The 15,713-nt window shown below is 43.6% G+C and overlaps 1 protein-coding gene across 1 annotated transcript in view; it reads right to left on the bottom strand.

Annotated features, from left to right (window-relative positions):
• Positions 1-5,998: 5,998 nt before the first annotated feature.
• pid1 (phosphotyrosine interaction domain containing 1) overlaps positions 5,999-15,713 on the bottom strand; it is a 70,586-nt gene continuing 60,871 nt past the window's right edge. Inside the window, exon 2 of the mRNA XM_048604743.1 lies at positions 5,999-8,334. Within this exon, the coding sequence (XP_048460700.1) occupies positions 7,861-8,334 (474 nt within the window). The 3' untranslated portion in view covers positions 5,999-7,860. The remainder of the gene's footprint in view (positions 8,335-15,713) is intronic.

The raw sequence follows: 15,713 nt of genomic DNA, 5'->3' as shown, positions 1-15,713 counted from the left end.
GGCAGGGAGTAGGGATAAAGGGATATTTTTCACAATAGCAGCCGTTGACTAATGGACTTCCACAGGGGTCAGTGTTGGGACCATAACTATTCATGTTATACACTAATGATCTGGATGAAGGAACTGAGGGCGTTGTTGCTAAGTTTGTAGATGACGCAAAGATAGGTGGAGGGACAGGTAGAGTAGAGGGAGTGAGGTGGCTGCAGATGGACTTGGACAGGCTACGGGAGGGGGCAAAAAAATGGCAAATGGAATACAATGTGGCAAAGTGTGAGGTTATGCACTTTGGTAGGAAGTATAGGGGCGTAGACTATTTTCTAAATGGGGAAAACTTCAGAAATCTGAAACACAAAGTGAATTGGGAGTCCTAGTTCAGGATTCTCTTAAGGTGAACATACAGGCTCATTTGACAGTTAGGAAGGCACATGCAATGCTAGCATTCATTTCATGAGGGCTAGAATACAAGAGCAGGGATGTACTGCTGAGCTAGTATAAGGATCTGGTCAGACCGTATTTGGAACATTGTGCAGTTCTGGGCCCTGTATCTGAGGAAGGACGTGCTGACATAGGAGGAGTTCAGGGGAGGTTTACAAGAATGATCCCAGGGATGAAGGGCTTGTCATATGATAAGTGGTTGAGGACGCTGGGTCTGTACTCGATGGAGTTTAGAAGGATAAAGTTAGAAGTCACATGACACCAGCTTATAGTCCAATGGGCTTATTGGAAATCACAAGCTTTTGGAGCTCTGCCCTTTTGTCAGGTGCAGTGAGAGAGAAGAGCACATAGACCTAAAGTTTATAGGCAGAGAGATCAAGGGCAGAGAGATCAAAAGATCATACACTAGTGTGAGTGGAGTGTCACATAATAAGTCCCTGTAGGTGACCAAGAAGGTTAGACGGTGAGTAAAGTGTCAACAGCTGAATAATCAGCGAAGGGATGACTATAATCTGATTAAGTGAGGCAGAGAGATAATTTCAAAAAATTACAAATAAGGTGGTGCTGGAGACAAGCGAAATGACTGGAATAACATGGTAGATATAAGAGTCACACGATGAGGGTCTATCCAGAGTAACAAGTAATCCAAAACGGTACAGACTAATTAAGGTAGAGAAATCATAACAATTTATCCAGATGATGGTGCCAAAACAGTACAGTAAGGAAGATGTTACAGACACAGAACAGCATGGTGGGGTCACATGTAGCGTGACATGATCCAGGATCACAGTTGAGGCCATCTTTATGGGTACGGAACTTGGCCATCAGTCTCTGCTCGGTGTCTCTGCGTTGTTTGGTATCTCAAAGTCTGCCTTAGGGGATGTTTACCCGAACATCTGAGGCTGAATGTCCTTGACCCGCTGAAGTGTTCCTGCACTGGGAGGGAACATCCCTGTCTGGCAATCGTTGAGCGGTGTCCATTCATCTGTTGTCATAACGACTGCATGGTCTCACCAATATCCCATGCCTCGGGGCATTCTTGCCTGCAGTGTATGAGATAGACAACATTGGCTGAGTCACATGAGTAACTGCCATGCATGTGGTGGGTGGCGTTCCCACGTGTGGTGGTAGTGTCCATGTCGAAGATCTGACATGTCTTGCAGAGGTTACCATGACAGGGCTGTGTGGTGTTGTGGTCGATGCTGTCCTGAAGGCTGGGTAGTTTGCTGTGAACAATGGTCTGTTTAAGGTTTGGTGGCTGTTTGAAGGTGAGAAGTGGAGGCGTGGGGAAGGTCTTGGCGAGATGTCAGTGCAGATTCAATGGGCAAAGGGCCTCTTTGGCACTGCATGATTCTATCATTGCTATCATCACAGAGTTCCTCAAATGTGTTGGTTTTCACACTTTCTCTGTTGGTTGAGTATGAACTGGGTCAGTGGGAGAAAGCCCATGTGAAACATTGTCCATCTTCCTGTAAACACATTCCACAGCATCGTGCGCAGTAACCTGTATCCAGCAGCCCCTCACCCTCTCACCATTTCCATGGGGATTGATGCAGACATTTTGAGGGCAGATGATTCCACATTTTAAACCAACATTGGAACCATCTTGCCGACTCTGGCTGGGAATAATCTGGGAGACATGTGATCTCCCACACGCCATTTCCTCCCCTCGCCAACCCTGCATCCCCCCACTCCAGCTATTGGTCACTCAACATGTCAATCATCATGGAGGTTATCATTCCTCCACATGTGGTGAATTGAGGATTACCGGGAAAGGGCAGGAAAGGGGACGTGAGGAATATCGCATCAGTGATGACCAATTGAATGGCGGAGCAGGCTTGAGGAGCCAAATGGCCTCTGCCAGCTGCTATCTGTTATCGTCCCATAGTGTGGCTTCTCAACGAGTCATCAATCTGCATTCTGAAAACCTGCACATCCTCACGGTGAGGCCTCACCACTTTTCTGGGGTGTAAGAGAGCATCCAATATGGCAGGTGTATCTCTTATCCACTGGAAGGGGCTAAGCTACGTACTGATAAGGCATTCAAAGGGTGGGTTAGCACTCAGTGGGGTCCAGTCTACCCAATGCTGGGTCCCTCAATTGGCACTGAGTGCCCTTGATTGAGGAATGACCTCTGCACCCACCTGCACTCCATACGTCATGGTTTCCTTGCGATATTCCACACATGGCATGACCCCTGATCACTGCGTTAAATCCAGCAGCTGCAGGGTAAAAGCTGTCGGGGGCATTAGTCATCAAGTTTAGAGCCTCATTTGATGGCAGGACCAGGGACTTGCCAGAAGCCTTCCCACGGCAGACTAAATCAGAGTGGAGCTTGTTACAAACTTGGAAATGAATGTTTTTGAACAGACTCCAAGACCATACTTTCAGTGAAAGCTTTATTTCAGTTAAAGCACACTCCATAAAACTCACACTGTCAGTGATTACTAGCCGCCTGTCTTTGTAGAACCAATTCACACCCAATTAACCGTTGATTATCATTCGCTCGTTCCATGAGATCTCAGGTCTCCACCACCCTCTCCCCTTATTAAATGTCCTTGCTCTGCCATTAAGTTAACCCTGTGGGAGAATGCTGAATGTCACCAACTTTATTCACATTCAGTAATCCATCAGGGCAATCTGACCCAGCATGGGCTCTTGTTGATGGTTGATTTTCAACCTCCCATTTTCGTTGATTTTCATTGCTATTTGCTACGTACCAGTGGCATATTTCCGACCTACTTTTCCATGCGGATTCTCATGGCCACCCCTTCAGGCTGTTGGAAGTGGAAGGAGTTGAAGGAGAAGTTGTTAAGGGTAAGGAGAAGTTCGGTTAAGTGGATGAGGGTGTCAGTGGAGGGGGACTGGTCGGGCCTGCGGGAGAGGGCCTTTAGGCCATCCGGATAGGAAATGCAAGTATACGGGGTTTTGGAGTAGATTTGTAGCTCGGGTTGTGGGTGTTGAGGTTGGTTGGCTCACCAAACTGGTTCGTTGTTCCGCAGACGTTTCATTACCGTGCTTGGTAACATCCTCAGTGCAGCCTCTGATGAAGCGTCGGTGTGTTTTCCCGCCTGGTTTTTAAACTCTGCGGTCCGTTGAGATGGATTGCCTCACTTCCGGGTTTCCTTCATAGTGGAATGTATATGGGGTCTAGTTCAATGTGTTTATTAATAGCATGCTTCGTGGAGTGCCAGGCTTCCAGGAATCCTCGTGCCTGTCTCTGCCTAGCCTGACCCAAGATCTTGGTGTTGTCCCAGTTGAAGTCGTGGTTCTCCTTGTCCATGTGGATTGAGATAAGTGAGTATTGGTCGTGTCTTTTTGTAGCCAGTTGGTGTTCATGTATTCTTGTTGTTAGTTTCCTTCCTGTCCGATGTAGTGTTTCTCTGCAGAGGATCTTGTAGATGACATTGGTCCTGTCCATGGTGGGGAGTGGGTCTTTAATTCAGATGAGCAGTTGTCGTAGGGTTGATGTGGGTTTGTGTGCCACTTTGATGCCCAGCGGTCGTAGGAGTCTTGTGGTGAGTTCCAACGTGTTCCTGATGTAGGGTAATGTGATGAGTGTGTCGGGGCATGTAGAATCTTTCTGATGCTGTTCGTGTAGGCATCTTCTGACCCAGTTCTTTGGATATCCAAAGAATTCCAGAAACCCGGAAGTGAGGCAATCCATCTCAACGGACCCCAGAGTTTAAAAACCAGGTGGGAAAACACACCGACGCTTCATCAGAGGCTGCACTGAGGATGTTACCAAGCACGGTAACGAAACGTCTGCGGAACAACAAACCAGCTCGGCGAGCCAACCAACCTGAACAAGTATACAGGAATTGGATATCCATGGTGAAGATGAGGTGTCGGGGACCAGGGAATTGGAAATCCTGGAGGAGGTGGAGATGGAGAGTGTGGGTGGTATCCCAGACATAGGTGGGGAGTTCCTGGACTGGGGGGAGGGGGGAGGAGTTAGATATAATTCTTAGGGTTAAAGGGATCAAAGAATATGGGGAGAAAGTGGGAACAGGGAACTGAGTTGGACGATCAGCCATGGTCATCTTGAATGGGCAAGCAAGCTTGAATGGCCGTATGGCCTCCTCCTGCTCCTGTTTTCTATGATGCCATGACAAGATGTGTGCAAACGGGGCTGGGTTTAAAATTTAAACTTGGGAAATGATCCCGGTCCTCAGGAGCAGTCACTATTTTTGCTGCTCAGTCTCCAACTTCAAGAAAGGCATCCTTTCCAGCCAATCAGGGCCCTAATTTATCTACTGAATTTGTGATTTGATAACATAATTTCAACCCATGCGCCATTTTAGCTGTGGGGCCTACTAGAGAGGACATGAGCCTAGAATTACGATTGGAAAGCCCTCAGGAGAGACTCAAGTAGGCTTCCATTTCAATTCCCTCTTAAAAGCTCAGTGTGGTTCAGGAGGAATGGGTCTGTTCTTCCCAGCCATTCCATGGGAATGTTGAACCTTCCATGCCCCTGACCTTCTGCCTTCCTGATTGGAATTTTCTCATCTTGCCCTTTCTTGACTTGTCTCACCAGCATCCACCTCCAAGGGTATCCGGAAGGTTCTTGCTGTCCTTGTAACTTCCCATTCTCAGCTCTCCCGCCCTCCACGTTGCTCCCCCTTGTGAAGCAGGATTAAATGTTTGAAATATGGAAATTCAGTTTCCGAAGTTAAAATGTTCTGCCTTTCGTTCAAATGAGATCACCTTCACCCTCTCCAGTGTTGAATCTGCCTCAACATTCTCATCTCGTGTTAAAACCGAGCCCCGAGCCTCACTAAACAAAACAAAAACCTGAAGATTCTGAAGAAGGATCACTGGACCTGAAATGTTAATCCCAATTCCATCCCCACAGATGCTGCCAGATCTGCTGAGTTTCTCCAGTCAGGAGTCACCTGACTTCAGTGGCGAAGGAGCAGCGCTCCGAAAGCTTGTGATTTTAACTATAACCTGTTGTTGTGTGATTTCTGACTTTGTCCACGCCAGCCCTACACATCAGAGTTTCTCCAGCACTTTCTGTTTTTGCCTCACTCCGCACATCTATGCAAAACCTCACAGAAGCATCTCGCACCTTTCCAGTTTGAGTTTTTTTTTCCTTTATTATTCACGGGATAAGGGAGTCACTGGCTAGGCAGCATTTATTGCCCATCCCTAATTGCCCAGAGGGCAGTTAAGAGTCAACCTCATTGCTGTGGGTCTGGAGTCACATGTAGGCCAGACCAGGTCATTAGATGGGTTTTTCCCGACAATCGGCAATGGATTCATGGTAATCATTAGACTCCTAATTCCAGATTTTTTTTTCATTGAATTCAAATTCCACCATCTGCTGTGGCGGGGTTCAAAGCCAGGTCCCCAGAATGTTATCCAGGTCTCTGGATTAACAGCTCAGTGATAATACCACTAGGCCATCACCTCCATGTGATGCTGATAGAGGTTTGAACTTCAGAAAACATTGCCGCTGTGACCAATGATCCAGGGATCAGGAAGTTACATCGTTTGTTAATGTAACATGCAACATCAGATTGTAACATTTCTAACACGAGAAATAACAATCTTCCACCCATTCCACACCATGTAACAATTTATTGTGTAGCTTTACAAGTGCAGGTAACATTGTACTTTCAAAAAACAATCACACGCTAAAATAATTTTGGTTAACATGCGGGCATTGTGATACCATTAATGTTATTTTTTATTGAAAGGACAATTGGCATGTACATGAATTTCAGTTGGTCGTTTTTTAGGCTGATTTGCACATAGTAAGATCATTATCTCAGTGCAATATTGGCTGTGTGTCATAGCTATCCATTCTGTTCATTCATCAAAGGACTAGCCACCTCCTATTGATCCTGTGGAGAATGTGAAATGCTGACTGCTTGGGAACCCAATTTTGTTCTCACCCAACCAATGGTGGAAAGATGAGGATAGGGTAATCAAATACTAATGGTTCTTTACTACGTATGGATTTTATTTCTGGTCAATGTCTCAGGAATTTGAGTCATGCTTATTAATGGGAAAACACGGGGTGTGCTGTGTAATAACACGAAAAGCGGGGCATGAATAAGCGGGGCAACCTGACTCCTGTGTTAAGATCAGAAGTTGCTGGAAAAGCTCAGCAGGTCTGGCAGCATCTGTGAAGAGAAAATCAGAGTTAACATTTCGGGTCTGGTGACCCTTCCTCAGAACTCCCCAAGGAACAGTCACTCAACCTGCAATGTTAACTCCAATTTCTCTCCGCAGATGTTGCCAGACCCGCTGAGCTTTTCCAGCAATTGTTGTTTTTGTTTCTGTTTTACAGCATCTGGTTTTCCTGAGATATGATCCTCTTTAAGGGGTTTTGTTGGAAATGAAAAAGTGTGATGGTGAGTATGTAGGTAAACTGTCTAAAACTACAGAAGTCCAGGGGCTTGAGAACCGCAATCCTTCAGTTCTGCATGTAATATAAACAATGTCAGATCTATATAACCCTTCATGCTGAACTAAACTGAAACACAGTGGCCTCTGGTGAGCAATGACAAAAGGAAGTGTAACAAGGCAGCTGAAGTGAAAAAAATGGAAACAGTCTGTGTTTTCCTTAAAACTGTGTAATACTAACAATACAATTTTGGAATGCTTGTAAACACAATTTCTTGTTTGAGCTGGCTAAAGATTTTCATCACCACGTTTATTCCACTGTTTTTCTTTCAGCTTCACATGGCGAACCTCCTCATTTACAATCAAATACTTCCATATGTTTGTCACAGTTGATAATACACACCAATTTTTAAAGATTTATAGAATCAGACAGCACTGAGTAGGCCCTTTGGCCCATTGAGCCTGTACCAACAAAAACATTACATTTTAATACTTACATTTTGAAATACATTTTATAAAAATGGAATATATCTTTACATATATTGTAGCTTATATGTTGGTAGAAATATATGAAGATAGATCCATGCGTTTCTTTTTAATTATTTGGATGTATAAATTTTGCTGGCTTGGTTTTCGATCTAAATGCAAGTTTTCCATTCCCTTTTCGCGGACGGTTTGGACTGTGTTCCCTCGAAAGTTAAACATCAGTTTAAATCTTGGTTGTGGCTTGGGAGTTTACTATTTCATTACTCCCATGAATTTTATCAGGTGATTTATAAAGAGCTGCCATCAAAGGATGTGTTTATCTCTGTTAGGGAGTCAGGCTGCTTTTACTCTCCCAGTCACAGCATAATTATTTTAGATTGCAATGCAACTATTTTGATAATGCATATTCTTTTTTTGTAAAAAAAAAATCTTCTCAATTTAATGTGTCGCTTGGCTAATTTTGGCAAGCGAACCAGCTCAGGATTCATTGGTGTTCCACCCTCAATTAGCTTCCTTCGTTCATTTCTCTCCAATGGTTGTCATCAATAGCCGTCAATGATGTTTCTGATTTCGTCAACGCCCCTCTCAGCCATCGTCTGATGTTGCTGACTTCACTTCCTCAGAGGAGTTGCTGTTGTGGATCTGCCCATCGCTCTTCATGCTGCTGAATGTCTTCTTGAAGGCCTCCATCATGGTGTGCGCTAGTTTTTTGGCTTCGAGCTTGCTCCCGCATTCCACCGCGTGGCAATCGATCTGGTAGGACAAATCATCGTTGATCTCCCGATAAAGCCACGCGAAGATGTTGGCGCTGACATGGTGATCCGCCGTACAGTACGCGATCCGCGCCACCTGGAAGGTATCCGTTTGGACCGTTACCTCTCTCTTCCCATCCAAGTGGTGGAGACGGACCTGGAAAGGTCGTATTTCTAGAATGGCGTTGGCCGACGAGATATCTTCCTGATCCAGTGTCTGCTTCTCCCACAACTCGATCACAGATCTTTCCGTGCAACCAGATGTGAATTGTGTTCCCCTCATGATCACTTTTCCTAAGTACCTGACCTGTGAATGAGAAGAGAAGTTAAATTGAGAAGAGTGTAACCACTGCAAATGACCAGGCACAGCAGAGTGATCAGAGACTCAATGGAAACACAAGGGCAACTTTTCTCCCGCCAACAATAATTCAGGCTCTAGCTTGTAATTATGTGAAATGACTGTAAAAAGTTCATGATTTACAGCAAATGTGGGCCTGGGGAAAATGAACTATCAGAAGCACATCGTCAACGCATGACTATTTTGTAAGATGTAGGCTCCAATTTTTATTCCTTTACCACCTTTCCTGTGCAGCAGCAATGAATTGGAAGCTAAAACCAAAATAAATGGACCACCAGTTTCCTACATTGAGGCCCCCCCAACTGTCAGTTTCACAGTGAATGGAATTTAGGCAGGGGACAGTCAGTGGGAAACACAGAACCTTTATGGTTTGGACTACACATGAGGTGAGCTATGACCACATTGGTGTCTTCATGCAGTTAAGCATGGCCCCCTCACAGATTCCAGTTAAAAAACCCAATACCCAGAGCAGGAAATGGTAAGAACCAGCATCCTTTTAAATGATAGAGCTCTGGGAATAACAATAATAAATGTGATCAGCTTCTTTTTGAGAAGCAGGATCAGTACAACTTCCCATATGGCTACACGCTGCTAGTTATGCCTCTCTGTCCACCTCCAACGCAACCAAATACTGCAAATGTCATTCAATGCTCCTTGTCTTAAAGGGATGCCTGAGCAGATTTATTTAGCCATCCACAAATGGAGAGCTCTCAGAGCCTGTTGCCAGCTTGCTCGTTGGGCACAAATGAGTCAAAATAGCCCTCATTGGTGATATCAGTTATGTGTCTCAATCACTAGCCTTCTCAACTCTCTAGTTCCTGTTTAATGACAAAAACTAACTCTGTCATCTCTGGCTGTTCCACTGTTAACTGGTGCTTCCAAATTCCTTGAATACGCAGGGTCAGGACAATGGTGTATGGAAGAGTAAATATGTCCCATGTTCCTTTGAAGATAAGTCTACAAAAGTCAACTTATGGCTGAAAACATTCCTCCCTGTGACAGGTGACAATGTTAAGGACACAATAGAGAGGTTTGTTGAGGTGACAGAGACAGGTCAATGGTTATTAGGGTCATTCCCTGTGCTTCAAGAAAATAATTACTCCCTAACTTATTCCTTGTCTTTCTAACTTGTCTTTCTCAAATAATTACACCTTTCTTATTATTTTTCTCCCTGTTTCTCTTACTGTTGATTTCCAGCCTTATCTACAAGAACTTTAATCAAAGGAAGAGCTTCCCATGTAAACTGCAGAAGCAATTCTGCTTTTCGTAACTTTTTTAAAAAAATTGTAAACCCAAATATTTTTACAAATGAAATTCAGTCTCATCGGTTTCACACTAAGTTTCATGTAGGCTCCTCACCAGGGAGTCTTTCATCATGATGAACCATCAGTGAGAAGCCTTGTTCGTGACCAGAGTATGTAATAACTTCTACTTAGACAGCCTTGAATTGGATATAGCATCAAGTGGATCATAACAGCAGGAGCACTTAAGACCATAAGACATCAGAGCAGAAGTAGGCCATCCAGCCCATCATGTCTGCTGCACCATTCAATGAAGTCATGGTTGATTTGATAACCTTCAATTCAACACTCCTGCCTTTCCCCATAACCTGATTCCCTCACTGATTAAAAATCTGTCTATCACAGCCTTGAATAATGACCCAGCCTCAACAGGCCTCTGTGATAAAGAATTCCACAGATTCACCATCCTCAGAGAAGAAATTCCTCCTCATCTCTGTCTTAAATGTGCAAACCCTTCTTCTGAGATGTTGCTATTAGGTCCTAGATCCTCCCACAAGGAGAAACAACCTCTCCACATTTAGAACAAAAACAAAGTTGCTGGAAAAGCTCAGCAGGTCTGGCAGCATCTGTGAAGGAAAAAACAGAGTTAACGTTTCGGGTCCGATGACCCTTCCTCTCCACATTTGATACAGCTCCAAATAGTCAATATCAGGAAGCAATGACATGGGCCTTTGTAAAGATCCAAGGCAATGTTCACTGGGTCTCAGGAGACCCTCAGAAGCTCCAGGAGCATAGACCCATGAACTTAACCTTACCACAGTCATGATCTAATATGGCAGGATCACTTCATTTCCAATGTACATCAGGCACATATGGGTTTACAATCAAGCACTTTCAGGAGTTGACACTAAACAGTGATCAATTGGGCTGATTTTCCACTTTATCTTGGGAGAATTGAGGTCAACGGCTGTGATCCTAAAGTGTCCTGGCTGAAAACGACTAGTTCAGCACATCCCAAAGACTGAAACTTGTTAGCTTACCTACAGTGTGAATAGTTTTAGTGCCACATCACACAGTACACTTACCCACGAGCCACCACAGGCAGAATCAATACTGCACTTTTCACAAAGAATAAAACTGCAATTTTAGTAATGTCTAACAGATGGCAGAGCTATTTGTCTCACACGGAAAAACACTTGGTAAGTAAATACCAATGTCTCTGGATGTTGTATTTACATTCAGTTTCACTTAGCCCTTAAGGATAGCTCTGGCATGTACAAATGCCTGTTGTCTTTTTCCTCAACCCTAAATCAACAACCCAGACCAAACAGATTAATCTTTCAATTTTTCATTGCTGTTCACTGATCCCAAACATGTTTTTTTTTTCTTCAGAATGTGAATGCTTGACATTTTTGTGATGTTAGGATCACAGAAATGGTCAGAAGCGTACACAGTCTCTATGAAACCAACCAGCCATTTGGAATATAACAGAAGCTCCTCTGTTTTATAACTGAAATATTTCCTTCTGCTGAACTAGTTTCTGCATTGGGTACATTCACTGCTAAGGTGAATATAGGTCAATAAATCAGATTAAGTCAGAAGGAAAAAAACATTAAATTTCAATTCACTTTTAAAGTTATGAAACAGGTAAAACATAATTTTATCATTGTAGAGAACTGAGCATAATCGACATTATGGTATAATACTAACCTAATCCGACATTCAAAACTATTCTGTAAATGAAATACTTTTAATTCATTTTCAAAGTGGATTTTCTCTTCACTTTTCATTTAATTCTGTGATGGATTGGGGCCAAATCTTACAATGTTGATGACACCAACAAAATACAGTTTTACCGTGAGTTATGGCAAACATGGTTTATAGCAGTTTATCCAGACTTGGCAATGAAAGATGTACTCAAAATGTGTCTCAATGCTTAGCAAGATATAGTCACACTTCTACAGGGCTGTGCATTTCATGTCGTGATCTACAGGCCTGACAGAAATATGCCTTGCGTCTAATTTTTTTACATTACCAGACAATGTTCTGTGTCATCTCAAACTGCTGTACATTTTTCTAGATAACACACATCCTGGCCATGTGCTATATTTTGTGCAGCTTGCCAGATCTTTAAGAAACTGAAAAATGTGTTTACCATTTCAGAATTTTGACAATGGAAGAATATAACAATTGATTTGGGCAGCCACCTGTACAATTGTAATATCAATTTGATCAATACTTGCTCACCAAAGTGGGATTTTTTTTCTATTCATTTGTGGGATGTGGGTATTGCTGGCTGGTCAGCATTTCTTGCCCACCCCTAGTTGCCCTTGAGAAGGAGGTGGTGAGCTGCCTTCTTGAACCACTGCAGTCCACCTGCTGTGGGTTGACCCACAATGCTGTTAGGGAGGGAATTCCAGGGTTTTGACCCAGCGACAGGGAAGGAACGGTAATATATTTCCAAGTCAGGATGTTGAGTGGCTTGGAGGGGTCTTGGAGGTGGTGGTGTTCTCATTTGTCTTCTGCCCTTGTCCTTCTAGATGGAAGTGGTCTGAGGGTCTTTGGTGAATTTCTACAGTGCATCTTGTAGATAGTACACACTGCTGCTACTGAGCGTCGGTGCTGGAGGGAGTGGATGCTTGTGGATGTGGTGCCAATCAAGTGGGCTGCTCTGTCCTGGATGGTATTCTTGAGTGTTGTTGGGGCTGCACCCATCCAGGCAAGTGAGGAGTATTCCTTCACACTCCTGACTTGTGCCTTGTAGATGGTGGGCAGGCTTTGGGGAGTCAGGAGGTGAGTTACTCGCTGCAGTATTCCTAGTCCCTGAGCTGCTCTCATAGCCTGTGTGTTAATGTGGTGAGTCCAGTTGAGTTTCTGGTCAATGGTAACCCCCAGGATGTTGATAGTGGGGATTCAGTGATGGTAACACCATTGAATGTCAAGGGGTGGTGGTTAGATTGTCTCTTATTGGTGATGGTCATAGCCTGGCATTTGTGTGGCACAAATGTCATTTGCCACTTGCCTGGATGTTGTCTAAATCTTGTTGCATTCGGTTATGGACTACTTCAGTATCTGAGGAGTCATGAATGGTGCTGAACATTGTGCATTCATCGGCGAACATTCTGACCTTATGATGGAGGGAAGGTCATTGATGAAGCAGCTGAAGATGGTTGGGCCTAGGACACTACCCTGAGGAACTCCTGCAGAGATATCCTGGAGCTGAGGTGATTGACCTCCCACAACTATGACCATCTTCCTATGTGTCAGGTATGACTCCAACCACCGGAGCGTTTGCCCCCTGATACACATTGATTCCAGTTTTGCTAGGGCTCCTTGATGCCACACTCGGTCGAATGCAGCCTTGATATCAAGGGCTGTCACTCTCGCCTCACCTCTGCAATTGAGCTCTTTTGTCCATGTTTGAACCAAGGCTGTAATAAGGTCAGGAGCTGAGTGGCCCTGGCGGAACCTAAACTGGGATTACACTCAGCAAAGCTCTTCTTTGATTAAAGTTAAACAGAATCGATTTTATTGATTTTACTCACAGAGAATCAGAAGCATTATAAACAATAGAACTACGTTTGATATAGTTATATACAAGTTAAAAAGCATTAGGTCTAAGTGTTGCAAATGCCGATGTCTAACTTTATTTCTTTTTATTTGCATGGAGACTGGAGTTATGTCAGTAACAATAATCATGACAGTGAGCTACAAGGCATGGGGAAGACTGGCAATGGTGGTCATATAACTGAGTGATGCTGCCACTCCCAGCACCTACTTACCCTACCCCTACAGTGTGATAGGCACCAAGGGACTATCTTGTCCGTAGACCAATCAAAACCTTCCGGTGACCTCTACCCACAACCAGCAAGCACCAGTGAGTCTCCTTCCCCTCTCCCATCATTTCTACAGCACCGACCACCAGCACTGGGGACTAAATGCTATAGCCCTGTGTGTGTGTGTGTCTGTCTGTATGGGTGTGGGGGCTGTGCGTGAGTGCTTGCCAAAAAGAATCCCGACCCGAAACATCAACTTTCCTGCTCCTCTGATGCTGCCTGGCCTGCTGTGTTCCTCCAGCTCCACACTGTGTTGTCTCTGACTCCAGCATCGGCAGTTCTATCTATCTCTTCCCTATTTTCAAGACATCATTCTATTGGCGAAAACGTCTCCATTTCTTACTCTGTCAAGTTGTCAAGTTCCCTCGTTATTCTCCCCAAGTCTCATGGTTTATTTCACTGTTTTGGAATTTGATTTTAGCATCAAGCTACTCAATCCGGCTCCAATTGATAGTCCCACAAATTGTTAAACCCCTCCCTGGTCATGAGACAGGAAAGTAATCACTTTGATCCTAACCTTTGCAACCTGTTCATCAGAATCATTTCAATCCTCCCATGAGTAATATCACGATATGGGATATGAATTTGGAAAAGCTTTGCTCCATGTGACTTCATGATCATTACTGTCTGAAACTGCATTCAAGTTTACTCCACATAATAGTTTGAATGATTTAATTTTTAAATATCTAAATTTTAACATTTCCTCTCAACTGTAACCTCAGAGTCACCCCGCTACCCACCCCCCACCCCCCAACCCCTGATAATAATTGTTGACCATGTGCACACAGGTGTTTGTTAAATATATTTCACTGCTTCACTCTGGAATTCAATGTGCCCTGAAGATGGTGTTGTCTGTCCCATTGCCGCATTGACAATCAGCAGGGATGTGCCTCAAGCTGAAGGAGTCATAAGGCTACTTCTGAATGAGAAACAGCAGGGAGCCTAGATTCAGGAGCAAGATTGTTGGAAAACGTGACAGCGATGTCTGTGTGGATCCCCTCTGGGTGCTCTGGTTTCCTCCCACTGTCCAAAGATGTGCAGGTTAGGGTGGGTTGCCCATAGTGTGCAGGCTCGGTGGAATAGCCATGGAAAATGCAGGATTTACAGGGATTGTGGAGGTGGATCTGGGTGGCATGCACACTCTAGGGGTTCTACAACAAAGTCCAAAAATATGCTAAAAATCATAATTTTCTGCAACAGTTTGATTTTGTATTTAGAAAGGACATAGAGCTCCACTCTCTCTAAAAAAGACCATGATAGTGACACTCTGTGTTCTCATTTGTGCTCCGTAACAAACAGTACACATTGAGCTGTGGACACTCGTGACATTCCAGCGGATTCTGGCTTTGTCCCTGGATCTTGCATGTTTCATCCACTAAGCACTTCCATATGGCTCTGTCCATGTGCTGATAATCACTAGCTGTGTAAAGCTTACTGCTGGAATACATTTTGTTTTCTGACCGTATGAAATAAATGTGGGAAGAATCTGGGATTTTTGAGCCATGCTCTTATTAACAGTTTCTTGCTGTGCCACTCCTACGATTCCCCTATAAAAATAATTTGGTGCATTCCTTTTTTAATAGAATATCTTAAATTGTGCATTAGCACTGAGGTGATTTTGTTGTTTTAGAGTTATTGCTATAATAAAAGCTGATCATATAATTACTACATATTTTAATAGAACTTTCCATTATAGTCACGTTTCACACTGGCCTTGACCATGGAAGCTTCCTATATAAAGTTTTGTTCCCAAAGACATATAAACATGTTTGTTCCTATGCAAAAGGGAACACAAATGAAATCCCAACTCATTAAGTGTCTACGAATATTGCAGTGACAACTGAAGCATTTATGGCTCTAGTTTTGTTTGCTTTCTTGAATTCTATTATAGAAACTAAAAGGTTAAAAACTTGCTTCAAGTAGAAAGCATGGGCGGTTTTTTCAATGGGTTTAATAGTAGGTAAGGAATCTATTAATGTCTCCAATGACATGGCCCTGTATCGGAGTCATTGCATCATCTTGTTTCCATGTTGCCTGGCCAATCAGTTTTGGATTACTTGTTACTTTGGTCAGACCCTCAACATGTGACTCTTATACCTATCACGTTACTCTAGCCATTTGGTTTGTTTCCAGCATCACCTTATTTTTAATTCTTTGTAATTATTTCTCTGCCTCATCCCTTCACTTACTATTCAGCTTTTGACACTTTACTCACACCATCTGACACTTTTGATCACCCGCAGACTTATTA

The sequence above is a fragment of the Rhincodon typus genome, chromosome 13 (genome assembly GCF_021869965.1).
Source record: "Rhincodon typus isolate 14 chromosome 13, sRhiTyp1.1, whole genome shotgun sequence".
NCBI lineage: Eukaryota > Metazoa > Chordata > Chondrichthyes > Orectolobiformes > Rhincodontidae > Rhincodon > Rhincodon typus.
Note: the sequence above shows the minus strand (reverse complement) of the source record. Positions and strands in the feature narration are given on the sequence as shown.